Consider the following 26,862-nt stretch of genomic DNA (forward strand, 5'->3'; position numbering starts at 1 on the left):
TTTTTTTTGGATAGTGGGTTCTAGACATCATTGAAATACTGAAAAAAGTTGTTGTGAAGGGGAAAAAAGTTTTCATTCAATTTTCAGATTAATTCAGTGTATTTTTCCTATAGGTTCGGATCGCATTACAATTAGATGATGGCTCCCGTTTACAAGACACCTTTCTCTGTCACCAGACTTTGTGGGAAATTCTCAGCCATTTTGCAAAGATCAGGTGAGCAATGCAGTGAGAAAATACTTGTTTGGATATATCTCTGCATGACACTAGTTAGTTGTTGTTATGGTGTTCCTGCTAAATTCTGCAGATTTGTAGAATTTGCATTTATTTGATGGTGGTTTTTCCTTTACAGCACAGGCATTTGCATATTCGTTGCTTGTTCAGATTTGACACTCCATAGTTTCAATATGGCTTTTTAATGCTGAAGTAGCACTTCTGGTTCAAGGCATAAACTAGTAACAAACTGCTAAGACTGGGAAGAAGCTGTAACTGGATATATTGCCACACCTGTCTTTTACACAAACCTGTTTGAAGTCAAGTTACTGCCAGAGTTGAGATGGTAGCCTAGATTATCTTGATCACCCGTATTTCTGTGCTGCGCTTCCATGTGGTGGAGGTTTTTTTTTCTTAAACAAGTTGCTATGGCTTTTGAGGCTTGCTGTTGTGCAAGTTCTTCAAGGAAATCTGGAGATCTCAGCAGGCTAATGTGGAATCTTCAAAAGACTATTTAGATCCTGTTTAAATGGAAGAATATCTGGTCGTCTGTTTATTGAATATATACATGGGTTAGAAATCTTATTAGAGTCCAGTCTACATTCAGTGCTTTCTTTTGTCTTTAGTTTTGACTTAAAAATACTGTATTGTTTTGAAAAGTCAAGCTAATAAACTTTTCTCTAAAGACAGTTCTTTTAATTTTGTCATGGCTTGGAAGATGAAGCCTTGAAGCTGTGACAGCCATTCTGTTCTGAAGAGAATTTCCAAATTTCATTTTTTTTCTGTTATAGTTGGCTTTACCTGTCTCTCGATAGTCTTTTTTTTTTTTCTTTTCAGATTCTGCAGTTCTAGCTTGTTCTTTCTCTTACATTCCTTATCTGCTCACCTTGCTCATCTGTACAGATGCTTTGCTATGGTATTGTGCAACTTGGACCTCTTTTTGTTAACTTCTCAAACCAATTAAATACTCATCTAAAGAGACAGTAAGGGTGGTGGTGCAGTAGCATTCAAATAAGATCAACCTTTTAGGGTACAGTTACAGGATGCAAAATGATGGATTGTCAAGCCGTAGTAATTGACTGGTTACAGGTATGTGTTAGTACTAGACTAACATGTAGTAGCATAAATTACTTTAACTGAAGTTTAAAGTTGTGTGTTCTACACTGCAATTGAAATAACCTGGGAAGCGTGGTTCTGGGGTTGAACTGGCTGATGTTACCTCATTAAGTCAGGGTTGCACAGTTGAATTGTGTGACTGGAGTTGCTCTGGAGCTGTTTCCAGGGTAAGGAACTGATTCTTCCAGCCTCCCAATGATGTGCTGTTAATTTTTTGCTAGCTTAGCTCCCTGACTGGCCCATAATGAGATCAAAGGAGTTACTAGTGCTGGCCCAAGGGAGGGAGTTTGGATCAGGGGCATCTTCTGCGTAGCAGTAGGGGATGGAACAGTTACTGCTTGCTTCCTGCCCTCCTATCTAGCTCCCCTCATACTGTTTGTGCAGCTTTATAGAGAATTAGTTTAAGTAGCCAATTCAGCTGAAAAATAGTATTTTCCCTATGTTATCCTTCAGGTAGATGAGTTTCCTAAGCCAGTTAAGGGTTGTCTCTCGTAGGCAGCTGTGACAAGAAGTTTAGCATGTCTGGAAACAAGGATCCAAAAGGAGGATGCAGCAAATGGGTAGGAATGGTGATGTTAGTTTTTCTACTCAACTTCTTGTATCGTCAAACCATAGATTGAGAGAATGCTTGAGGTAGTCTAGTGACTCTAAAGTAATGTAAATGAGTCTTACTTATCGTTCTCTTTTTGTCTTTAATGTTCAGGGACCAGGTGTGTGCTGTGGCACTTACCCTTAAGTCAAAAGGGACAGTCTTCATGTAAATGCTAGAGAGAAAATAATGATTTTCTTTTGATCGAGGAAAGAGGTAGGCAAGAAAAGCCAGGTATCATTTTCCTGGGTGTTTTAAGGCCCCTTGCGTACCTTACTACATGCTTTGTTGCCCTCTGGGAGGAGAGGAGTGCCTGTTGTGGTTTGGGAACTGGTAGGCTGGTGGGGGTGGTACTTATGGACAGTGTCAAATAGCCTTTGTGTCACTTTCTTGCACATTAGTTGGTTACTTCTTTGGTTTAAATTTTGAGCTTTTTGTATCATTTTGCTCCTTTGGAATGGTTTTATTTGTTACAGGTTATTGTAGTACTAATAGTTAATGTACATGCTGCTCTTTTTGAGATTCTAACTGCTACAGCGTGCTAAGCATTGTTAACTTCAGTTCATAAGACACAGCTGTTCTCTTCTGCCCTCTGGAAGCTGTGCTTAGATGTTTGGATGGACTTTGCAAAGTTTTGATGAAGTTCAACAAGCAGCAAAGATGCTGTGTGTGACTTAAATCACAAAACAAGCTGGATCTATAGCCATCCATATAGAGTTCATGGGCTGTGCGGCTTTTCATTGTGTATTGACTCAGTTGACTAACTAGTCAGCTAGTTGTTGACTTTTGCTGAATTCTTCCTTTGACTTTCCAACTGGAGATGTTTTCCTGGAATGCTCAGCCGCTCTAAGTGCGTGAGGGGAAGTATTCTAAATCCACTGGAATTTCCCCCGGGTTTCCAGCGTCCATCTTGGCTAATTGGGTCTGAAGAAGGTCTGGAAGCTATTGTAAGGCTGCTCCTCCTCTCAGCGTGCGGCAGTCCTTGCACAAGATGTTTACAGGCCCTGTCAGATCACTACATGAAGGAATCTAATCTGCTTGCCGTTCCCCTTCTGAAGAACAGCACATCAAAGAAATGACAGTGTGTTTGATGTGTGTGCTTGCCTCAGTGAATGCATGTAATGGATTAACAGCAGCTGGAGGAGGAGCCTGCTGGCTTCCAAGAGTTATACAAAAATAAGTCTCTGGGGGAATCTTTCCTTAGAGTCTGTTCTGCAGAGACTGGTTGAGGGCACAAGCTTTGTATACCCTTTTAGCATTAGGCCTGGGAGAACTGTTGCTTTTCCATCTCCCACTCTTGCCTGTCTGGCAGCTTCATCAGCTTTGTAGACTGTTTTACATAGAAGTGATTGCAGTCTGGACAACTGAAGACAGTTTTGACAGCGTCTATGACTGCTGCTTTTGTGGTATCACTCATTAAGTTCAGATATGTTCCATATATTTTTAGAAGGCTCTTCAATCCAAAGAGTTGCTTGGGTTGAAGTGGAAAGCAGTTTTGGAAAGGTGAACAAAACTGGTATAAGTCAAATTGGTTTATTCTCTTATGGATCTGTGTGCTGAGGATGTGTGTTCCGTGGTGCCTTGGCTTCTCTCCTCCTAAATGGCGATCATCCACCTTTCCTGATAGACAGACAATTTGAGGTTCAATCTTTGATTCCTCTTGGCTGTTTTGTCTGCCTTTTCTGTGATTCTGTACTGTTTCTCGATGTCTCAGCAGTCCTTTATGTTTTGTGCACTTTTATTGAGGATTCGTGTAGGGATACAGCTGATCCTGATTGGCATGTAGTGATAGGACGAGGGGGGATGGCTTTAAACTGGAAGAGGGCAGGTTCAGATTAAACATTAGGAAGAAGTTTTTCACTGTGAAGGTGGTGAAGCACTGGAACAGGTTGCCCAGAGAGGTTGTTGAGGCCCCATCCCTGGAGGTGTTCAAGGCCAGGCTGGACGTGGCCTTGGGCAACCTGGTCTAGTGGGAGGTGTCCCTGCCTATGGCAGGGGTGTTGGAACTCGATGATCTTCAAGGTCCTTTCCAACCGAAACCATTCTATGATTCTATGAAGTAAAATCCATTGAAAATAAGGTAGGGATGACTAGCTCTCCTGAATTGTCTGTAAAAGTCTGATCACACATAGCCTGCTCTGGTGTGCTAAAAGTAGTTTCTTAGGTGTTATTTTGTTCCAGTCTTCCAGTCAAGAGACAAGATTTTTCCTGCCTTTCCTCATCAAGTGTCAGCCTTTGCAACTTAATTGGTTACTGCTGTGAAAGGAGTGAGGGAGGTTGGAGCCTGGGTCTTGAATCGCAAGATTGTGCTCATTCTCTATTAGGAACTTAATGTCTCGATTCCTGCAGAGCATCGTATATGGCTTTCTGTCCTGGACAGAGAATAACTAATTGCAGAACTGCAAATGGTGGCAGACCTATTCTAGTGTTGTTTTGGTTGTTCATCTTGAGTTAGAAAGTTAACTGTGTTTCATAGTCTGAAGCTTGAATGTGTAATGGTTTGGGTGCTCTGGGTGCATCTCTCGCTTTCTGCACAACGGGATTTGGTGTGGTGGCTGGGAGAAGTATTCTGAAAGAATGGTACCTCAGGACTATAAACCCCTTGTGATCTGTTGCAGCAGGTCTGGAAGTAGTTCTCAGCCCCTGACTTCCCTAAACCAGACCTGACCCTGAGGACTGGTTTTACAGGTTGCTCTTTTTGGATCTGCTAACTCTTATCGAGTGGACTTCTCAGTTTCATTGTGACTCACCTTGTTCCACATCACCATGCTGTTGCATGCTTTATTTAGAAAGGCTTAAGTTTTAATCTTTAGATCAAGACAGGAGATAGACTGTGACAATTAAACCAAAAAGAAGTCTCAATTCTGGTCTGTGCTTAACAGGTTTGCTCCCCCACATCCTCCAGCTGGAACTCTTTGACATGCTCTTGCTCTTGAGGATTGCTCGAGGATTGCTCAAGGATTGAGTATCAGAATTTTCCTGGTGGCGCTCTCAATCCTGACTGACTTTTGGTTCCAGCTATTTCACTTATACTTCATTGAACCTGAGTTTTGAGTCTAAATGTAAATGTCCTTGCCGAATTTTCCTGGAACTTAATGGCTATTTCACTTCATTTTCTACTCTGTAGGCTGTTTGACTCCTTCCCCATTCAGCTTGTTTTGTCACTTCGTGCTGGGCTAAATAGATTTATGTTAAAATATTATGTAAGACATTGTATATATATTCTTCTGAGCTGCTCATCTGTGACGTATTTTGGCCGTAATAGAAAGGCTACATAAGATAGTATTGGCAAAGCTATTGTTAAGTAACTTCGAACATGATGATGGTACTTAAGATTATTGGAACCGCTGCACTGAAAGTAGTAAGATGCATTTAGGTATGTGGACTGTTGTCTTCTGCTGTGCAGGGAGATTGCTAAAGTGCTAAGGGTTATTTTCTTTCCTTCTTACCTGAACAGAAAACGTTATCCCTGTCTTAAGGTGGTCTTTCCATAATGGCTGAGTTTATTGCATGCCTATTTGTGGACTTACCAGCAGTGAAGTAGAGGCCTTTCTAACAGCAGTAGTCAGTGTGGCCACAGCACAGACGTACTATGTAGTCACTTCAGAGTTGGACGCTTGGTTGACTGAATGGATTTTGACTCTTGCTTAAGGGATCCTTTTCCTACATAAACACTGCAGATAACTTTGTGTATGGTAATATTGCATCCCAAAATACATGTTTAAATTACACGATGCTGAAGGCAGAATGTTTTAAGTAGTGGAACTTGGTTCATTAAACTCCTTTCCAGAAAAAGTCAGAATGAACCCAGCCTTGATCACTGACATCCTTTTCTTATAGTAATTTTGTGTTCCATCCCCCAACTACGATGCTCACAAATTAAAAGCACAAGATAGAGAATGAGCCCTTGAAGGTCAAAGTGATAGGTGTAAGTGATGCACTAGATATAAGCAGTCCGAGTTCCTACTTAAATTTTGTGTCACTTGGACAACAAGTTGATGAATATTTAGGAGAATGTGTGGCTGTGACTGCTACTGCAGAATTACAAACAATGCGGAGAAATTATTGAAGTAGAAATATCTTTCCATAACTTCTAATTTCCAGTGAAAAATACTGGATTTTTTTTTCAGGCTGCCAGGGTCCTGCAGGTTTTGTTTTTTCCTGTGAAGTTCACTGCAGAGACTAGAATCCGGTGACTGAAGGGGCAGTTAAGTGTGAGCATTCACATAACCCTGTAAGTCAGTCATTTGCAAAGCTCCTCATGAGTTCAGTAGTCAGCACTGGTGTAATAGGGCATAAAATCACAAGTTGACTTCAGGGACTTTTGTCAGGGGCCTCAGGAGATGAGCAAGGGTGTGTTGCCTTACTGGGCTGTCAGGTGGATTTCATTAGCTGATTTGCAGAGAGGTGGTTTCTTTTCAAGTCACCCCAGATGGTGGGTGATTGTTTCCTGGTGGGGTGAGGCATAGGGGAAAGCCGTTCCCCTCCCCCTCCCCCCCCGCCCCCAAGACTGGACTCCAGAGCGCACTAAGATCAAGGGAGTTTACCATGAGGAAGAATTTCAGTTGTTTTGCTTTTGACAATAAAACAGCTGTTGCAGTGCAGATGGTACATCCCAGCTCCTTACCAAGGGATGCCCTGGTGCAACTGAAATGAGACAGCTCAGGACAGAATGTGCTAACAAGAGCTACTGGAGTGTTACGGAGAAAAATAAATCTTGTCATTTCTCATTGTGTCGATGGGGAATATCCTGGGGCAACTGTCTCACCTTTTGTTTTGTAGTTTCCCCTGCCAAGTTAGGCCGAAACTTTTTAAAAAAAGTGAAATTGTGCGAATTCAGCCAGGTATCTTTCCTAGTCAGCACTGTCTCAGCGTGGACAGTGTTCTCCTGGTCACCTTTTGCCATTGATGTGCTTGGGGAGGAGAAGCAAACCATTCTTCTCCTTAATTTCATGTTTTATCACATTCTCAGCTTATTTCAGTTTGAGTTTCACTTGGCTGCTGAAGGGGAGACCAACATGAAAGAGAGTTTCTTCTGCTGTTGAATCTAATTCTCTCACTGATTTCAGTGCTTCAGTGAAATCTAGTGGTTGATTCTTTAAGGCTTTTTATTTTTCTAAAGACATCTGAGGTTTCCTTACTAAAAGTGTTAGTCCTTGTTTGATTGTTTGTTTTTTCATTAAGAGCACCCTGTTGTAGGGTTTTGCACGTGTGCTGTCTTTTGAAATTGTATGGTCTTGGATGGATGAGAACTGAGACTTTCTGTGACAGGCGGTGATTGTCTTTTCCGTGTCCATCTTCCATGTTTGATCAAGTGAATATGTAATAAAGTTTCTCTTCTACTTGAATGCCTCAGAATTGCTTATCTAAAGCAAAATGGGAAGAGTAGCATCTTGTAAAGAGTAGCATCTTACTGTTTTTTTCCCCTTCTCTATGCTAAGAGTCTGTCACTTATGCCTTCCTCTGCAGATAGCCTGTCAGCAGTTGGCATCATTGCTAATATGTGTCCTGCATCACTGAAATGCTTAAATGTGGCTTGATCTTCACTTTGTCTACTGCGGCAGCCTTTCCTTTGGCTTTGTTTTGTCCCTGGTCTCCAGAATGTGAAAGTTTCTGCTGTTTCTTTTTTTTTTTTTTCTCGTTTCTTTTTTAATCTGTCTGATATTAAGACAGGCAAATTCTTTGTCCTCAGATTATTTGCTTTAGAGCAGTATTTCATTCAGTTTGTTGCTATGCATGCATGGAATGAAACTGACCTGTCCCCAAGGAAAGTACAGTCTAAACTGTAATAAACTGTTTAACTTAGATAAGGGATTAAAAAGAGCAAGTATTATTAAGTCATGTTCCAGATCAGGTACTGAAGCACATGAAGAATCATGTGCTCAAATTTATGTAGTAAGATCAACTAATTTCAGAATTAACTATAATTATGTCTTCTTTATTTTTAAACTCTCAAGGCTGTGTTTAAGGAACAGTGAATGCATTGCAGCAAATTCTTTACCTAATTTCTAATACTGACTCTGTGAACTGTGTAATGGTTGTTGCTGGAGGAACATGGAGGAGAGTGTTGCCAGCTAATTTCACTTCTTACTATAGCTTTACATTGGTTTTGGAGTGGGTAGACTGTTCTACTGATGCTGAAGTATTTTGCTTTTTATTGCAGGGAGTTTATGGAACAGCATGGTGAATTCTCTCCAGTCTGTATTTACATGCGAGATGAGGTAGGTCAGCAAAGTCTTCTTAACTGTCTCTTGTCCTTCTGTCCCTAAAAAATAAGAAAAACTGAGCTCTGCTTTCCAACCTGGAAAGGATTTCTTTTGAACTTTCTTGAGAGGGGAAGTAGAAAAATGTTGGTCTTTTCAAAGCATAATGTGTCTGTATGGAAAAAAGCTCTCTTGGAACATAAACCTTGGCCATTTAGACCTCTGAGCCCATAAAATGAGCTCAATGACCTGTTTGTGTTTTTCTTTCCAGCTTCTTTTAAAGCTCGAGTCAAAACAGTGGTTTAATTTTAATAAATATTTGCTTTTCTCTGTGTTTTGATCTTTTGCTATTAATGTTTTGTTTAATATTTTGTATGTGCGTATTATGGAATTTGCTCTCCCTAGCTGTCCCCTTCACTTCCCACTGACCTCTGTGGACACAGATCATCTTTATTCTAGAACAGGTCATTACAAGCAGATGGGAGGTGTATGTAATGAAATTGTCTGTCTTTTAGCTCTGAGATGTTGCCTGTGATATAATCTGCAATAAAAATAATGCTTTTCTGAGGTTGGATCCAATTTGGATGGATGTATGGGATGGAAATATATGTAGGTTATCTTCCCTTGAGATCGTTTAGTAAGCAGTAAATTTGGTAAAGCAGTACAGGTGAATACTGATGGATTCAGGTCTCATTTCCAACTGCAGAAAGAGTGTGTTTTGAGATGTTCCTGATGCTGTGTGGTTGTTTGTTTTGATACAGGCTTCTTTCTAGAAAGAGCACTTTAAGTGGTCTACCAGGTAGGCAGTTGCCATAGTTACTTTCCTCTGGTTTTGTTGCAGATATCAGGAAAAGATGCATTAGAGAAGACAACACTGAAGTCACTTGGCCTGACTGGAGGCAGTGCCATCATCAGGTTGGGAGGAGCAAGCTTTGGATTCTTTATTTTTCCTTTCCACTCTGGTGGTGAATTTGTTTTGTTTCAAATAAAAAAAAAAAAAAAACAACCAAAAAAACCCCACAAAAAAGTTCAAAAAGACAAACATCGCGGCACTCAGTAATTATTGCATTTGCCTGTTTATCTGAAACTGCTGCCCAGATGTGCTTCCCACAGCTGCAGATGCTGGCACTGACCAGTCATGTGCAGATTAAAGGGGCTTGTTTACTTCTTTCTCTTTTTTTTTAATTTGTTTTCCTTTTTTTTTTTTTTTTCCCCCTGTGAGTGAAACAGACAATTCAAAGTTAAATAAATGTCTCTCTGAGACGACAGTCATCTACCACTTCATTCTTCCCTGCTTTGGATTTCAGACATTGAACTCCCAATCCCTGCAGTGCCTCCTGCTGACTGTTTGGGAGGGTGAGGTGGGGGACAAGGACAGCCTTTCTGTGATCTTCTAGCCAGTTCTTTGCAGTATATACAGAAGGCAGGAGTAAATAGATGCTGTGCTTTACAACTGACTGCTGTTTTTCCCTGGAAGGCAGTTTTCTTTGTGTGGAGTGGGTAGTTCTGGTTTGGTTTTTTTTTTTTTTTGCACAAACCCCTGACCCCCCACCCCTGACTTCAGAGCAACTGGAGCTTGTTCTTTGTGAGTGTCTGGAAGAAACAGATCATTAAATTAGGGGTATATTTGAGTCTAGCTGTTGTCCTTGTGTCATGGTCACGTTGGGAATGGGGAGGGCAGTACTGTTAGGGTAGATGATTTTGGTTTTATTCCTTTTGGTGTCTTCTTTAAGAGTTGTCATGAAGAAATGCAGTTCATCTGGTCAGGAGGAAGCTGTGGGTGCCATGGTGCGGTGTAATGAGCTGACAGTGAGGCCAGGCTCTATTGAAGGAGAAGTGGATGTGCCCCTACCTCAAGCAAACACATTCCCAAAGGGCTTGGACCACAGGGATGTGGCCATGTCTTTAAACAGCTGCACGGACAAGCAAGACTCGATTAGAGAATCTCATGCCAACTTGGAGGAGATGTGGCCTTCCTCAGAGCTCGAGTCTACCCCATTTGTCCCCTTTTTTGGAGATGGACAGCGTCTGGGGGACTCTTCTGTAGCTGCACCATCTCTTGGGTTAGATACTCCATCTTCAAAGCTGCCAACAACTTTTTCCAGCCCTGGAGGCCCTTCTAAGCCAAAGAAGTCTAAGAACAGCCAAGAAATGCAAAAGGACCAAGAACAGGTAAGGGAAAATTTGTTTGCAACGAGGGCTATTTTTATCCTGCCTTGCCTGAGGCTGAGCTCCTACAAGGAAAAAGATGTTTCTGTATTTAAGACTTTTCCCCCATAATACAGGGTTAGGTGCCTTGGTGACAGACAGTTCTGCCAAGAGTTCAGTAAGGAAGTTTTGCGTTTTGAACAGTTTACTGTAGGAAATATGAAGGGTGGGAATTTAAGAATTTACTGTCCAGAGGCAAGCAAAGCTTTGAACTGTGACGTGTCCTTGATGAATGGTTCTAATGGAGGCAACATATTAAAATCACAGTCCAGAAGAGCCTCAATCTCTGTACCTCGGATTTCATGCAAATTTGATTTACAAATGCCCACTTTGTTACCTAAACCCTGGGTACTTGTCCTTCTCTTAAAAATTGCTATCTGCTGTGTAGTTTTGCTAAAGATGAGCAGAGTTTGGTCAGGCTTGTGTTTTGTAATACTCTGGAGGTGCTTACTGCCTGTTGTGACTGACTTATCTCCCAGATCATGCAGAAGGTGTAAGCTTGGTAGAGTTTTACATATGGAAAGGGATCACTTTTCTAGCTTGTCGTAGGATTGTCCTAGGAGCAGAAGCGGTCTTAATAGGTTTGTTGCAACTTGATCCTATGACTTCCAAGATCTGAGAAGATGGTCAGAGTTTCTAACTCTTAGGTTGCATGGTGTGCTCAGATTTCTTGTCTGAGCTTTTCTGTGGAATGTGGAACTCCATACTAAAGCAGTAAGAGCATACTAAGAGCAGTTTCCCATGCTGGTAGTTGTTAACATCTGCTTCCTCAGAGTTCCTTCTGCCTGTGGTCTTTCTGACTTATCGTTTTACACTTTCAGTGACACGTGGGGTAGAACGTAAGGGGTATTTATCTAGAAAAGCAAATTTTCAGCTACAGTTGCATCTTACTTGCCAAGAGTTTGATATTGAAAATAAAAAAAAGTCAGGTCTGTACTTCTTCTCTTCCTTTTATTCTAGCCCCATCCCTTCTGTGAGTCTTAATTTTCTTAGTATTGCAAATGAAGCAGAAACCTTTCATCCTTTTCCTTCTCTGTTTCTGCTTGCATATAAAAATCTTCTCTGTCTTGCTCTAAAATATATTGCTTCTTAAATAAAGTCTGCCTCTCTCTAACCCTTTTCCCAGAAAGACAAATTGAACATCTATCATCATTGTTGGTGTCTCTGAAGTAAAACTGTAGCGTAGGAGCCCTCCATGTAGCAATACCAGAACTGATGGCTCAATAGTGCTGTGATGCCATCACAGGATGGCCTATGACTAATGTTAAGTATGCTTTCTGTAGAGCAGCTGTATGGAATTGAATGCCTTCAGCAAGGTTGGGTACACAAGTAGCGTAAAATGAAGTACAAGAGGCACTAAATTCATAACTTACTCCACATTATTGTGCATTGGGCTTTTCACATCTTGGGTGCTCTGTGACCGGCTCTTTCCCTCTCCCTTTCACTGCATGCATCATGACTAGGGCTGGCTTTAGTGTTCAGAGATCCCCTTCATTGTTTCCCACTCTTTAGTACCTCTTAGAGTTGGAGTTTTGTGCTTATCTCTGGTTCTAATCCAGCCACGGGATTAAACAATGGAAAAACATAAGCAGAAAGAAAGGGTGCATGACAGGGTTCAAAGGGTGCTCCATCCAGGAGGAATTTAGCAAGACTATGTATGTGTATGCTCTCATGGGTGATCTAGAGATTCTACCTTGGTTGACTTCTTTGTGGTTGCAGTCTCTGAATTGTTTAGGAGCAGAAGCCAGGCCCTGGAAGGACTCTGGAGCAGTTAGAAACATAGCAGAAAGAGGCCTTACCAACCCAGTGGTGAATATTTCAGTATATTAGAAACATGTTTGGGTCCATCTAATCAGTGTTACTTAACCTTTTGGAACAGACCCTGAGCACGGAGAACTGAACAGTAGGCTGGGCGATTTGTCCAGTCCCATGTGTTGCTTGCTTCAGTCACACTCTCACCTGCAAGGGGTTTGGAAAGGAGGAGTTTCAGTTGTGTCTGAAAAGGAAGGAAGGAAGACGTGCGAGGGTTTGCGGTGGTTTTCTTCACCAGTCCTGTTATCCACACTTTTGCATGTGCTGGCTGGAGTGACAGAACTCATTTTATCATTTACTGGCTACAGCTTAATGTGAAGTTGTGCTGCTGGGCACAGAGCTGAGCAGCGGTGGCCTGAGGACTCTCACGATCCAGCATCTTTTTCAGAGTCGCAGTCCAGTTCAAACCACTCGGCAGCACTTCTGGAGCCAGCCTCCCTCCCAGTTTGAGAGCAGCTTTGGAAGCAGCTGCAGATTTTGTTGGGGGGGTTCTGCCCTTGTGTTAAACAGCATGTGATTTTGACTGCTGCTTTCAAGCCCTTTGATCTCTGGTGCTTTTGCTGCTGATTGATTACATTTTGTTCCCTCCTCCACTCCTGCCATCCTCCGCTCTCCTTGCTCTCAGCAGCAGAGCAGGGCTAGCCACATGGCATCTGCTTTTTGTCCCTTTTCAGTCCTGAGGAAAAAACCCCAAACAAAACAAATTATTTTTAAACATCAAAGGTCCATTTTTGTAAAAGAATCTTCCCATTAATGCTTTGTCTGTGTGTGGTTTTTGAAGCTAAAGAGAGAGGCTGGATAAAATCTGTGCCGGCGTCCCTCCGTTTCTTGGGCTAAAGATGGTTTACAGACAGCTGCATGCTGACTTTGATGTCAGAACATTAATTATTAGAAGGTAACTTTACACCAGATTCCCCATGAGATTAGAGCTCCCTGAGGTGGTAGGGAGGAGGTGGGTCTCCAGGGAGAGCTCGTTGCTGTGGAAAGCACAATAGCCACTACTTCACTTAAACAAAAGTTTTCCTCAGCTTACCTGCTTACTTAAATCCAGGGATGGTGACCATAGAGCGAACCACATTCTTCCCAACACCTGGCTTTATCGCGTAGACTGCAGTTACATAGGCTGCCTAGTAGACAGAGTAGATGTGAATAGATGACTTCAGCCTACTGGTGAAAAGCACCTAACATCTCAACTTTGGTAGTAGAAGTAGAGAGTCTGAAGAATGAACGTGACAAACCTTACTGCAGCATCTTTGGCTCCTGAAAGGTATTGTTGATGGAAATATGACAGCAAAATGCACAGCTTGCTTTCCTCCAGAATTATGTAATGGAAGGTAGAAACTGCCATTTATTGTTACAGGAGAGGGTTACCTTTTGTCACGGTTGCAGAAAGCAGTAGGTGTGTAGTGGACTGGGAAGTGAGTTGATATGCCTGGTAGCCTCCTTTTTGTAAATCGCTGCGGGAAGGTAGTTTTCAAATTCTGTTTGCGCTTTAGGATTGTTGGTAACATGTTAAAATAAGATTGTATTGAGAGTACTTGTATTGGAATGGGAATACTTAAGTGAGCAAATGGCGATGGATGAAGAAAGAGGAACGGGATGATGGCTGGACTCTGGGGAAAGAGAACTGGTAGAGCAACAGGACTGGAAACCTCTTTCTGAAGAGTGTTTCTTATGTCTGTAAGGAGGCGAGATGTATGGCTGATTCCAGGGTGTGTTAAATACATGGCAGAAGAGATATTATGATATTATTACGATGTGGCATCCTCAGTGGCAAAATGATGATATCTTTTGGTTGCTAAGCAGTGCTTAGTATGTGCTGTCCTTTTCGGATCAGGCCCTGTTGTGCAATTCTGGAATTGAGTCGTAGGAACTCTGAATCAAACCACCTGAATTATATTTCACAAAAACTTACTCATTACAGCTCTCTCCAGAGCTCTCCACTCTGTTATTGGGGGTTAGCTGAAAATTTAATGTTAGGGAATTCTTATTCTAATTGTGTCTTTTTGCAGTCTTGTTAAGACATGCACAGACCTGCTCCTTCTGTACAGAAAAGTATGTTTCTTCACGTAAAGTAATAGCTAAATAATGTGTCTTCGTTTGGAAGTTAAGCTATTCAGCATTCAGTGTTGGCTGGGGAAACAGATAAAATTATAGACTCGGGAGCTCAAAGGTAGCTGTGTGTCCGTGTGGGGCCAGTAAGGGTATCCTGCAGAGAACTAAACGGGGACGTCTTGTCTGGATGGAAGTTGGAGGTCCAGAATAGGGCACTTATCACTGGGAAGTGGTGGGTTTTGTGTCACAGCTCGTAGGTGGTTCTGGTAGGCTGGGGAATGGCTCTAGAGAGGAAGCTCCTGGGTGCTCATTCACTGTAACTTCTTGGCAATGGAGACCCGTTTGTTTGAACAAAGATGTCTGGAAAGCAGCACTTGAACAGCAGTTCAGATATCCAGTCTGGAGCAGTGAACGCACAGTGAGGAAGAGGGGTGAACACTTAGGGCTGGGATATATGTCTGCCTTCCACTGTCTCGTGATTTCTCATGTCTTGGCTACTACAGTAGTCTTTAGCTACTACAGTGGTTTGGGCAGTGACTGACGCTTTCCCTGTGGAACCCTGCTACTGTTAGGATTAGCTAAAGTGCTTGCTAGAGCCAGTACTAAATGGTAAGTTTAGTATTTGCTAATGGAGATGTTGGAATTCTCTCCGTCGTGTCCCAGCACTCTTCACAACATGCCATAAGATACGCCTGCTCAGTCTTTAGTTTTTTGGTCCTTTTTGGAAGGAGAAGTCTATTGTGAGTGTGTGTGTGTTTAGAATGAAATGAAACTTAAGCCTGATTGAGGAGATTGAAACATACCTGATTGCTGGGGGGGCCTGATTAATTCTCCTCCGGGCTCTGACATTGATGTGATTGTACCAGACCAGCTGCTGGCAGCAGTTCGGGCCCTTGTGCAACAGGCCCCTTCCCAGAGGGTGGCTCTGCATGCTCAGCATCACTCCTGCAGCACCGGGCATTCCTCCCCCGAGCCCCGGGAAAGCTGCAATCAGGCTCCTTCACCCGCTAGTTAGAGCTGACCCTGCTCAACTTTCTAAAAGTAGCCAAGGGTCCCACCCACACAACCTCGCTCTTCTAATTTCTCAAATTACCCTTTAGTGCCCACAAGCAGAGTGAACATTGCCTTGTAATTTGTGTTGTCGCTTTTGACAATTGAGGGAGACTCCTTCTGTTCCCAAGGGGCCTGCGTCTGGGGGAAGGGAGTAGGGATGGAACAGATGGAGTGAGGACATTTGGGTATTAATTAGGACTGGAAAGACTATATGAGGGAATAAGGGGAGAAGAAATGGGCATCAGGTTTGTTCATAGAGCTGTGTTAGGCTGGCAGCTGACTCTAAAGAAATGCTGTATTAATGATCAAAGGTTTTGTTCTCATGGACTGCTCCCCCCTGCATTTCCTGTAGCTTGCGGTACACTATTCTGTTTGCTTTCAAGCCTTGTGCATTTAAACATTCCTACAATTTAAAAAGTATGAATTGTTCAAGAGCCAATAGGTATAACTGTTGCTTGTGTATTTATTTGACTGCGGTAGTGGTTTGTGTTCACACACTGACGCAGCTGCTGCTTTTGATGCAAGGGATAGTAGCCAGTATCTAGCCTTTTCTAAATTGAGAGGGGTACATAATGCTATTCTCACTTCAGAGACAGCGAATGCTGTCTGTCTAATGGAGGGGATGGTGTTGGCGTTTTGGTTTGGGTTGGGTTTTTTGGGGGTTGTGGGTTTTGGTGGTGTTTTTTGTTTGTTGATTTTTTTTTTTAATATCTGCAAGCACAGCTATAGAGCAGGACACAGTTGTGCTGGAAGGTTTGCCATCGTGGTACCCAGCTCCCGACGCTGGGCTCCGGAGGCAGGGGGCGCAGAGCGGCGGGGCTGCCTGTGCCCTGCTGTGCAGGTGAGAGGGGTGTCTTGGCTGTTTGAGGTCTGTGTGCTGCTTGAATGGCCTCCCCTCAGCAGCTGAGGCGTAAGGAAGGTTGCCAGTAAATGTATTGAGTACCTTTATTGCAGCCAATGCACACAGTGAGCTGCTCCCCTCACTTCTATTTGCTTTGCCTGCAACAAAGGCTGATTTCACTGCTAAGTACCTTGTGAGTGCAAAACGAAAGGGTTTTCACTGTCTAAGGGAGCTTTCTGCACACCAGAAGCCAGGTTAAAAATTTGAGATGTGTACAATGAAACCCTGCGGTGGCTCAATTCAGAGAACCTGAAAGGAGTTTGTAGAGAGGTGGGCGCTGATCTCTTCTCACAAGTTACAACCAATAGGACAAGAGGAAATGGCGTCAAGTTGCGCCAGGGGAGGTTTAGGTTAGACATTAGGAAAAGCTTGTACGCTGAAAGGGTTATCAAAGACTGGAACAGGCTGCCCAGGGGAGTGGTTGAATCGCCATCCTTGGATGCATTTAAAAGCCGTCTATGTACGGTGCTCAGGGACATGGCTTAGAAGTGGGCCCGCTAGAGTTAGATAACGTTTGGACTTGATGATCTTGAAGGTCTTTTCCAGCCGTAACGATTCTATGAACTCAACAGGTCAAAAACTACCTTACCCCAAAACAAAAGATTGCTCTCTAGAGTAAGAAATGGAGTGAGTCCTGTTTGGGAGCTAGTGCCGTTGGTTCTGTGGCAAGAGAATGTGAAGCAAAGAGAACAGAAGCTAGGGTGTGAGCCAGGAGTGCATGGCAGATGAAAAACTTAAAAGGGCAGTTTATAGTCTGAAGTACGAAGAATAATACCTGTGCAAGTGGCATACTGCTTGCAGAATGGTAAGGAAGTGATTACGTACGGAGAGAGGTTTGGAGTAGAGCAGAGAGAGGTAGGTTATGGTTTTGGGATAGGAGTAATTGCTGCGTACTTGTAACAAGCTTGTAACTGGCTAAAAGTGTGGTTCAGCTGCAAAATATCATTGTATTGTAAGTGAAGAGATTCCACAGGCGTTTCCTGGAAAGGAGTCATCTCTCCTTACGTTAGATGACTGCTGAGGTTATTACCCTGAGCTTCCTATGCCGAGAGTGGAGAGCAGCTAACTGCTGAGGTGTGACTCATCTGACAGCACGGATTCCTAATGCTTGTTGGGAGGAATTGTGCCCCAAGCTCTATCAACTATTAAAAAATGACAACACTGACAAACCTCTGTATTGTTAGTCTGAACTTAGTGACATGAATTCCACACTAGTGATTGTATTTCAGTTTGCAAATACAATCCTTTTACTTTTTTCAGGAACCTTATTCCATAAGCGAAGCAATGCAATTAAGACTAATCGAAGATCATTTTTATTCTGTAGCTTGTAGAACGAGAGCCACTTGTATGTCACCTAGACTTACTAGAACCACTTCCTGCTGGCCCAGAAGAGCTTCCTGATGAGTTTTTTGAAGTCACAGTGGATGATGTACGGAAACGTTTGGCACAGCTGCAGAGTGAGAGGCAAGTTCTCTTTCTGGGGGTGACTGAGATTGCTCCATATCCTTTTGTTGAGCAGAGTGACACTATGCACCTATAGCTGGCTGTGATCTCTGGGTGAAGGGTTGTAGATAAGTTACTGGATGTGGAATTAATGATCAGCACTGGAAGTCTCTACCCTTTAGGTCATTTGAGTTGAAGGGCTATGTCATATCCCTGTGACAGAACCTATGTTTTTGTGTGAATCGGTTGAGCATTTATGCATGGGGTAATGATTTCATGGGGGTGTTGAAAATTTCATCATGAAGTGTCTATGATGCCTATGTGGTGATAAGTTTATCTGAGAACCTCAAGCTAATCAGGGATGCACTCGTGCTGAGACAGGATTAAGAGAAAGATTCCTTTCCATATTCTGCATTTTAGGGAGTTATTCAAAACCACGTAACACCCCGCCTCTCTTTCTTTCTTTCCTTCTACCTTCTTCTGAAGGAGAAGCTGTTGCCTTTGTAATTAGATGTGCTCTTACTTGCTAGAGGCCCAGAGCAGTGATGAGCTCCTGCTATCTGTTCTGATCTGACTTCACATTAACTATAAGGAATTAAATGGATGGAATTTGTAACTTGTGATAGAAAAATATATGAACCCAATGATCCAGCTTCAGCAGCAGCTAGTAATGTTTTCAGCCAGTAAGAAACACCTTGTATTTTAAATAACAAAGTTAACCTTTTATTAGACCTTATCAGAAAAGACCGGCTTTGAGACATTACCTAAATGGAAATAAAGCAAAATCAAACTTAGCCACAGATCAAGACATGAGAATATTTGAAACACACCCAGAGAGGGGGAAGAAGTATAGGAAGCTGGGCTAACTATGCATCTTATTGTTCAAGTAGCTTGCTTTCAAATACTCATGATTTTACTGTACTTTTATTCCAGTTCTGAACTAAAAACTCAGATTAAGATAAAGTAGCCTCTCTGTCACAACAGCATTTTGTTGTCTATATGTTCCTTAAAGAAATTAATTTCATGAATGTATTCAGTTTCAATTGGATCGTAAGGTTCTTTTAAACATAACAAGCATTCTCTGCTGTGAGACTGTGGGGCAGCTTACTTGACACCGTAACCAGGTCTGAGTTGAACTTTTTACTTAGAGTTGACTTTTTCCCCACAGGCCACTGAAATCCACATGAGTACACAGATTGGCCTGAAAATTGCTCTGCCACTTGTGGGTCTGGAGTATTTAGTGGTACAAATGTAGGATCATTTGGTTGGGGGTTACTGGAATACAGCCCCCTCAAAAAAATACCTGATTTCTAAATTTGCTGGTGCTTGTAATTGCTTTTTCCCCTCACAGCCAGGGATAAAAATAAAGGCAAGTTATGCATGAAACTGATACCCATTGGCTTCTGATCTCAGCTGGGGAATCTTAACAAAAACTATCTGCATACAGTGCAATATTCTAAATGCAATTAGAATTTAATTCTGACTTCATGAAGAGCTGAGAATAGGTATGAATCAGCGATTGGTACACAAAGAAGGAATGGAGCAGGTTAGTTTCACGTTCGCTTTTCAGACTGTGAGTTGGCGCTTTCAGAGCATCTTGGAATGTTGTGTACCAGCTGACAGTTCTGGGTACAGTTGGTGAAGTAAGCCTGTACTTGTTTTGTTCAGCAGCTGTTCCTGAGACATGTTGATGATTCTTAAAAATAAAAAGAGGTCCTTCAAACTGTATAAGTGTAAGAGAATAACTTGCAAATAGTTTTGCAGAATTATATGATCAAATGTTTCACCAAAATCTGGCTTAGTAAATTGGTTATTCAGAGTCAAGTGCAAACAAGGAAAAGGGACTAAAGCTGAACGTGGGATCTGTTGGATCTAAGCTTACTTATTCTTACAGGAAAATATGTAATTGTTTTATTGAGTTTATTATTTCAACTTAAATACAGGTAGATTTTTTTGCACCCAATAGTCCTTTTAGAACACCAGTCTACAATGCCAGTTCTTGAGTGATCTGAAACTTACAGTTTTTGGTTTGTTTCCCTGTTGCTAATTAATACCCATTAATTTCCTGTGCCAGCATTGTTTTTCAGTTTCAGTAGCTTTTCTTCCTCCCTGGCCTAACCATGTCCAACTCTAGTCTCTGTTCTAGTGGATTAACAAGTCCATCTCTTCTTGAGTCGTCTAAGCAAACATTCCCCTGCCCTTCTCAGTATCTTTTCTGGCATCTGCTGTAGTGAACTTATTTTTAAACTCAGAGAAAAGTAATTTTATACAGTATTGTTGCTGATGCTTGGTAGTTCCATATGTGAGATTTTGGGATAGGAACCACAGGAGGTGGGGAAAATGCTGTGAAGGATACATAGAACAGTTGAGCAACTCTCAGCAACCCTGCTTGGACCTTTCACTTTTTTAATAAAAATACATCTTAAAATTACAAAAGTGACATCTTGTCTTCTTCCCATGTATCTAGGAAACGCCTGGAAGAAGCTCCACTGATGACAAAATCTTTGAGGGATGCTCAGCTGAAGGAAAAGTTAGAGCGTTACCCAAAGGTAGCCTTTGTTCTTTTTCCAATCCCTCTGGCTAGTTCAGACTTTGGGAATCAATTGTGATCATCAAGATCTTGAGCTACTTCTAGGAAGACTTCTCAAATTCCTGTCCCTGTTAATTGTGGGACTTGCATAACGGTTGCACTGTGTAAAATCAGCTGGCCCGTAACGATACGGTTGAGTGGCAGACAATATAGCTCCTTTTATTTTGTTCCAGATGTTTCAAACCCCTTATGTAGTGCACACATCAGTCTGTATGACTGAGCTTTCCTGTCTGCCTCTCCTCTGCAGACTCTTACATTTTGATAGTATCTTGTTACAAGCTAAATGATAAGATGTTACAGATTGGAGATATCTTACTCTGTAAACGCAATCCTAATGCAGATTTTGACTTTGATGATTTATTGCAAAAAATAAGAGATTAAGTTCCCAACTCAAGCGCTTTCTGACCAATGCTGGAAATAGAATGATGCGAATTCCTTCAGATGTATGGTGGGAGGATTCCTGCTGCTATGAACGCTTCAAGGTACACTGTTTGTACCTGTCCATGGGTGACTTTCTGCTTTGTTTTTGCATCACTTGGCACAGGGAGCTCCTACTCTGAATAAGGGCAGCTGCATTGTACATCATACTGTTTCTATAGATCAGCTCTCTTATAGCCTTTGAAAGCCAGACAGTCTGTTCTCTGAGAAGCTGCGCGGTAATAGTTAGCCAGTATGCTATTCTACGCCTGTGGAGTCTTCAATCTCCCCATTTAAAAAAAAAAAAACTTGCTCACAAATTCTAAGCCAAGGACAGGTGTTACAAAACAGCTATAAACAGTTGACCTAATGTGCTTTGCCTCTGATTTAGGTGGTGTTGAGAGTCCGTTTTCCAGACCGTCATGTTCTACAGGGGTTCTTCCATCCGAGTGAAACTGGTAAGAGCAATCTCCACCTCAGTCTGTGTAGCTGCAGCTAACCTCTCTCATCAGTGATTAGTTGTGTGACAAAAGAGAGTGGCTCTGGACAGATCTTTCTGCTGTCCAGGGAAGTCATACTGCTCTGAAAAAGCAGCGGTAGCTAGTTATTACTGTCCTTATAGGGCCCCTGAACTGGATGAGAAAAGGGTCTGGGGTAATTAACTGAGTTAAGGGGAAATTATGTACGGGACTACTTGATGGCAAAAGATTTCTGCTGAGGAAACTGTCCCACTTGATATCCTGTTATTTGTGTACAAATGATATGTTACTGAGATGAGTTTGGATACTTCCTTTGTGTTAAAGCTTTAAAAGTTGTGGAGAAAAACCAACAACACCCCCCTGAGTCCAAACCAAACCAAACCAAACCAAACAAACAAACAAAAAAAAAAAACAGGAAAAAGAAAAAGAAGCTGTCATAAGAATAACAGGGGATGAACCTTTCTGGGTTCTTCAGTTCACAGAAGGCAGTCAGACCGTAAATTGAGTAGCTCTTACTGTTGTTAATTGAGGTCCTTTTTTATTCTCAGCTGGCAGCAAGGGTTACCCACACAATTTTATTGATACTTTTGTATGGAACAAAAACTAATAACTAGTTACCAGAGTCTCACCTGGCTGGTATCTGCAAATCTTTCAGCTGCTCTTGGATTTCCTAGGAAGAACTTTACTGGCATCCTTCGATTTTGCTAAGGGACCAGCATGTCTAAGTGTTTTGGGGTTTTGTGATTTTTTTGTTGTTGTTGTTTGTTTGGTTTGTTTTTTTTCTCTCTTTTCTCCAAGATACTAGTAATAGTAATTGTTCTTTTGAGGAAAAGTCGATCTACAGACACTGTTGAGGGCAGTTCTGCTGATACAGGTTAGCCTTTTTGCCCAGCGTCTGAAGACACAAATGTCACTCAGGAGACCTTTCTCTCTTTTTTTTTCACAGTTGGCATTTTGAGAGACTTTGTAAGAAGCCACCTTGCAGATGCAGACCTGCCATTTTACTTGTGTGAGTGTGCTGTTGGTAATACTTGGCCTTACTTTACAAAGCCTATTCCTAGCTGTGGTGCATATGGGATCTTGTGGTGCCATGAGGTATGACCTGGGGAGGAATTCCTTCCCTAAATACAGCCTCAGAGTGCAAAGGTGGTGTAACCTGCTCGCTTGGCCACGTTATGCTTCTGCTTAATAAGAAGCCTATGTGGGCACTGTGAATGTGTCACTCCTTTAAAGATCAGTAATCCCTCCCATAGCTGCTGTATTTATTGTTTTGGTTGCTGGGTGGTCCTGTTTTGTAACTTGTTTTTTAACTTCAGTTATTGCACCTCCCAGAATCATCTTGAACAATGAAAGTTTGACACTCTTTGAGGTAAGGATTCACGTGTGTGCTCTGTGATTCTCTCTGACTTGCTGCTCCCCTCCACCCTGCCATATGCTTTAGTTACTTTTGAAAGAAGCTGTATAATGCTGTGATCCCTGTAGGCTTCTGCTTAGCCAAGACTAATGGAACCAGGTGTTTTGGAGCACAAGCTCTTCACCAGAAGAGGTCCACCTTGTGCAGCAATATGCACTAGCATATTGTCACAGGCTTGGGGGGGTCGCATTGTTGCATACATACGTGCAGTCAGTGCCTTACAGAGTCTGAACTGTATTTAACCTCAAAACGTTATTGCAAGAGCTGAGCTGATGCGAGTTAGCTATATCTGTAGTTGGACTAGTGTCGTAGGAGATGTGATGTTGGATTTCGATGAGTAACTGTTTTAAATTTCAACAGCAGGAGCTAGAGGCCAAGGTGGACAAAAATCTGACCTTTTTGATAATCACTATGTGAGAATTTATTTTAAGCCAGCTTGTACATTGAGTAATATGTACTCTATGTGTCTAAATTTTCTCAAAGGCTGAAATTTAGTTTTTTCAAATCCATATTCCTGGAGGTTTTTTGCAAATACCAGATAAGGTGGTCTTGAAGTCTCTGGCCAGAGACTCTTTGCTGTGTAAATCACACATGTGTTAAGAGACTGATTGAGTGATTTTGCCAGTGACTTTGCCCCAAACTCACCATGTTTAAAATGTGTTGTCATTCAGGGAGAGGGATGGAGAAAGGCACCTTTCAGGCAGCGTGGTGAATTAGGGAGGGATTAGCATGCCTCTGAAGTTGTTTGTAATGGAGCTTTCCAAATTCCACAGCTTCCTGACCAGGCCATGTGGAAAAGGTACACGTGCCGCTGCTTTTAGACCATTGAATGTTCAGGGAAGCAAAGTGTGGATCTCTGTGTTCACAGTGGGAAGTTTCTTCCCTTCCTAATACCCTGTTAATAATTTTTTGCTGAAATTTGAAGTTTGGGGAGTGGTTATGTTGATGATGGTGTTCCTTGTATTGTCACTGAGCCTGTGACAGGTTGAGCTTCTTGGGGAGCCCCTCAGGATCACAGTCCCGGTTGGTGCTGTGGTTCAGGAGTTGCTGTGCAGTAGCTCTTGGCCTCCACCCAGCTTCACAGCCTGAGCACTGCCCTGTCTCTGTCAGCCCTCCTCCGCTGTGCTCGGCCGCGTCCTCTGTTTGAATGCGTGGTGTGCATGGCTGCGCCTCTCCCACCCAAGGGAATGGGACGGTGCGTGTGCTGGTAAGACACAGTGTCATCGTGAGTGGGGAGAACAATGATCTTTCTTTTCAAAACCATTTTGTATATTTTAATTAGTAATGAAAATACCAGTGGAAAGTGCTTTGTGTCTTTCAGCCAGGAGATTTTGCCATTTGGGCTGGAAGGCAGTGCTCCCAGCTTCCTCTGACTTGTGCCACCTCACCCACGTCTGCCACCCCAAGCACTGACTCAAGGCACCCATGGTAACCTTGGGCAGAGGACAAATCTTCCCTTCAGGTTTCTGAGAAATCCCACGACCAGGAAAATGGGTATGGTTGCATTGCCAATGATACATTTGGAAAACATTCGGAGGAACAGCAGCTAATAAAGAACGTTCAGCGCTTGTTCGCAGTTGTGAGGCAGGGGAAGCAGCCGTGGAGCTGCAACTGGCACAGGCTGGTCTGACATGGCACATCCACACTACTCTGTCTTTCTCGGTCTCTTCTCCCCCTTTCTTTTTTTTTGGTCTTTAGCTGTTGTCTGAGCACATCCATCACCTAGAGCTCCTTTACACACATTTTCTAACATGCTTTTTGGAAAGCTTTTTTCATCATTCCAAAGCATGGTCTGTCTGCAGCTCTCGCCAACAGAGGCCTCCTGCATAAAATGGGTGTTTTTCTGTCTTTTTCTTAGATTTGGCTGGGATGTGTTCCCAGATTTCCTGTCTCAGCCTTCAGTCTTGTGTCCCTACAAAATATACTGCTTTCTTTTCAGCGTCTCTGTAGGAAATGATACTCTCCCCCACGCTGTATGCCACATTTTCCTCTAGAATCTCATAGACTTCATTTTAGCACTATTTTTCTTTAAGATGGGCTTTTTTGTTTTGTTTTGTGAAGTACATCCTAGATGCTGAAGGCTCAAAATCTGCCTCTGTAGTGAACCTTTTTCCTATTGTCAGTTCACTTTCCATTGGATGTTTTGTTGCTCCTTCAAATTTGAGGTATTTTAATACCTTTCTGATGCCGCATTCTTCCATTGTTTTCTGTCACTGTTGGAAAAATACCCCATCTGCTCACATGCCTGTCCTTACCACCTTGCAGTTTCCTGTGAGTGTTCTCTTCCTCTTTCTTAGGTAACTTCTAAATCCTTTGCATACCATACTCATCCCACAAAGAAAAAGAGGTTTCTCCAGCTTCTCAGTAAACTTGAATGCAGCACCCTCTTTGCCTCCTATTCATCCAACCTCTGATGCTGTCTCCAGCCTCTGTTGTTAGCTTCTGAATAAAGTTGCAGATCCTCTGCTTACCTGTATTTACCCCTTACCTTTTACCTGGTCAATTTTAGTGTCAGGCATCTTTAACTTGTAGTGGCTTTCCTGAGATTGAAGTGCTTGCTGTGTCATATAGCAAAGGTGCAAAGCCTTGATGTTAGTACAAAACTCTGACTGTTGGAGATATGGTGCTCAAAAGCTGAGAATTCTCCTGCAAATCGACTGTTTTAAGGAATGATTTTTCCCATTTCTCACTTCCTCTGTGTCAACACAAAAGGAGAATTACATCCAATTAAGATAAGGGATGGCAAATTCAAAGTTGATTTAAGAATTATTTTCTTCATGCAACATATAATCGCAGTGTAGTCTAATTAAACTGTAATTAGAAAGTGGTTGTGTCAGGAATTTGGGCATAATTAAAGAAAAAAGGATTTTTTAAGCATAATTAAGTATACAGAATCATTACAACTTTTTGCAAAATGTGGAAAGCAAGTAAAATCTCATGCTTAAAATACTTCTCGGGATTGTAACATGACCTTATGAAGACATTATTATCACATTACTTAGCAGTTGCATGACTTGGCATTTTCTTCTTAACCAGCTGGCTCAGTGTAGATGCATGTGCGGGGAAAAATAATTTGAACTTAATATGCATCTCAGGAAGCTTTCGGGTTGATTGTTGCTGCTCCAGAGCAGCAGTCTTAAGGTGTTGAAATCATCAGCTCATTACTGAATAGTAGTCAAAACTGAAACAACCTCCTTGCCAAAATCCAATCTATTCTGAATGAAATAGATAACAAAATAAAGAACATCACTGTGTCATTGTATGAAACCAGGGTTTGCTGGCATCTTGAGTAATGTGTGCAGATCTGGTCTCTCATCTTCAAAAGGAGCTAGTAAAGGTGTAGAGAAGGGGAATGAGTGTCATCAGAGGTCTGGAATGGCTCCTGCATAAGGAAAGACTAAGTAGGCTGCGACTTGTCAGTCTGCGATAGACATCACTGGGAAAGAACAGATCAAGGAGAAGCTGTAAGGGGTTGAATTTTTTTACTCTCTTCAGTACAAGAGTGAGTGGCATCAAGTGAGGTGAGCAGGAGCTAGAATAGATGGAAGAAGGTAGAAAACTGAAGTGTGCAATTCCTTGTCACAGGGCATTATATACTAAAAGTATTTACTCGTTCAAGAGAAACTTGCACAAGGTCAAGGAAGGTATCTACTGAGAGTCTCTCTTAATATATGGAAACCATCTCAGAAAGCTTCTAAACTGAAAATCATTGCTAGCTAATAGTATTAGGGGAAAGTATCACGTAGAGGCAAAGAGCAAGGATACTCTTCTCTGTGTTTTTTATTCACTGTTAGAGACGGGGTGCGCGCTGGCTGGAGTGGACTTTTGGTCTGCGTAAAGTTGTTCTGATGTTCTTGTGTATTGCTGGAGGTGGACTGACCAGGCTGCCTGGGCAACTTACCTGACCCAACAGCAATTCCTATATTGACTCAACTACCCTATAGGTTGAATGATAATGGTCTAATATATGTGAAACAGTACACAAAATTTCATGTATAGCAGAGGATTTAAATTGGCATATGTGACTTGTTTCTTTGAATATCCTGGAATAATTAAGTCTTTGTAACTGTACCGCCTGTTAAGTGTTCAAGTTTTTTTTTTCAGCTTTATGATTTCATTAATAGAACTATTTTGTATATAATTCTTCCAATTTTAAGGAAAAAATGCAGCCTGTATGAGCCTTAGAGTTATGGAGAAAACAGCTGCTAATTTCAGTGGAATTTATTATATTTTCCTTTGCTATGTGGCATCCTGTGTAGCATTTCATGTCTGTGAAAGAAAGATGCAAAGTATAAGCAACTTGTTTACGAGATGGTGTGTTCTTCTGTACAGTACGAGTGATGATGTGACACATACAGGTAATGGAAAATG

General features: G+C 42.1%; 1 protein-coding gene across 4 annotated transcripts in view; it reads left to right on the forward strand.

Annotated features, from left to right (window-relative positions):
* The window catches only part of ASPSCR1 (ASPSCR1 tether for SLC2A4, UBX domain containing), a gene marked incomplete at its 5' end in the record, with an annotated part of 49,824 nt that overhangs the window by 6,104 nt on the left and 16,858 nt on the right, over nt 1–26,862 (forward strand). For 2 of the 4 annotated variants that reach the window (XM_082492359.1, XM_082492358.1), the window contains 9 exons: nt 114–214; nt 8,080–8,137; nt 8,961–9,034; nt 9,853–10,291; nt 17,473–17,612; nt 20,059–20,140; nt 20,990–21,056; nt 22,024–22,086; nt 22,394–22,446. In XM_082492359.1, the coding sequence (XP_082348485.1) occupies nt 114–214; nt 8,080–8,137; nt 8,961–9,034; nt 9,853–10,291; nt 17,473–17,612; nt 20,059–20,140; nt 20,990–21,056; nt 22,024–22,086; nt 22,394–22,446 (1,077 nt within the window). Of the gene's footprint in view, nt 1–113; nt 215–8,079; nt 8,138–8,960; nt 9,035–9,852; nt 10,292–17,472; nt 17,613–20,058; nt 20,141–20,989; nt 21,057–22,023; nt 22,087–22,393; nt 22,447–23,812; nt 23,986–26,862 lie in introns of all 4 variants that reach the window. The other 2 variants (XR_014269810.1, XM_082492357.1) reach the window with 2 other exon arrangements.

This window comes from Vanellus vanellus (genome assembly GCF_965231255.1).
Source record: "Vanellus vanellus genome assembly, chromosome: 17".
NCBI lineage: Eukaryota > Metazoa > Chordata > Aves > Charadriiformes > Charadriidae > Vanellus > Vanellus vanellus.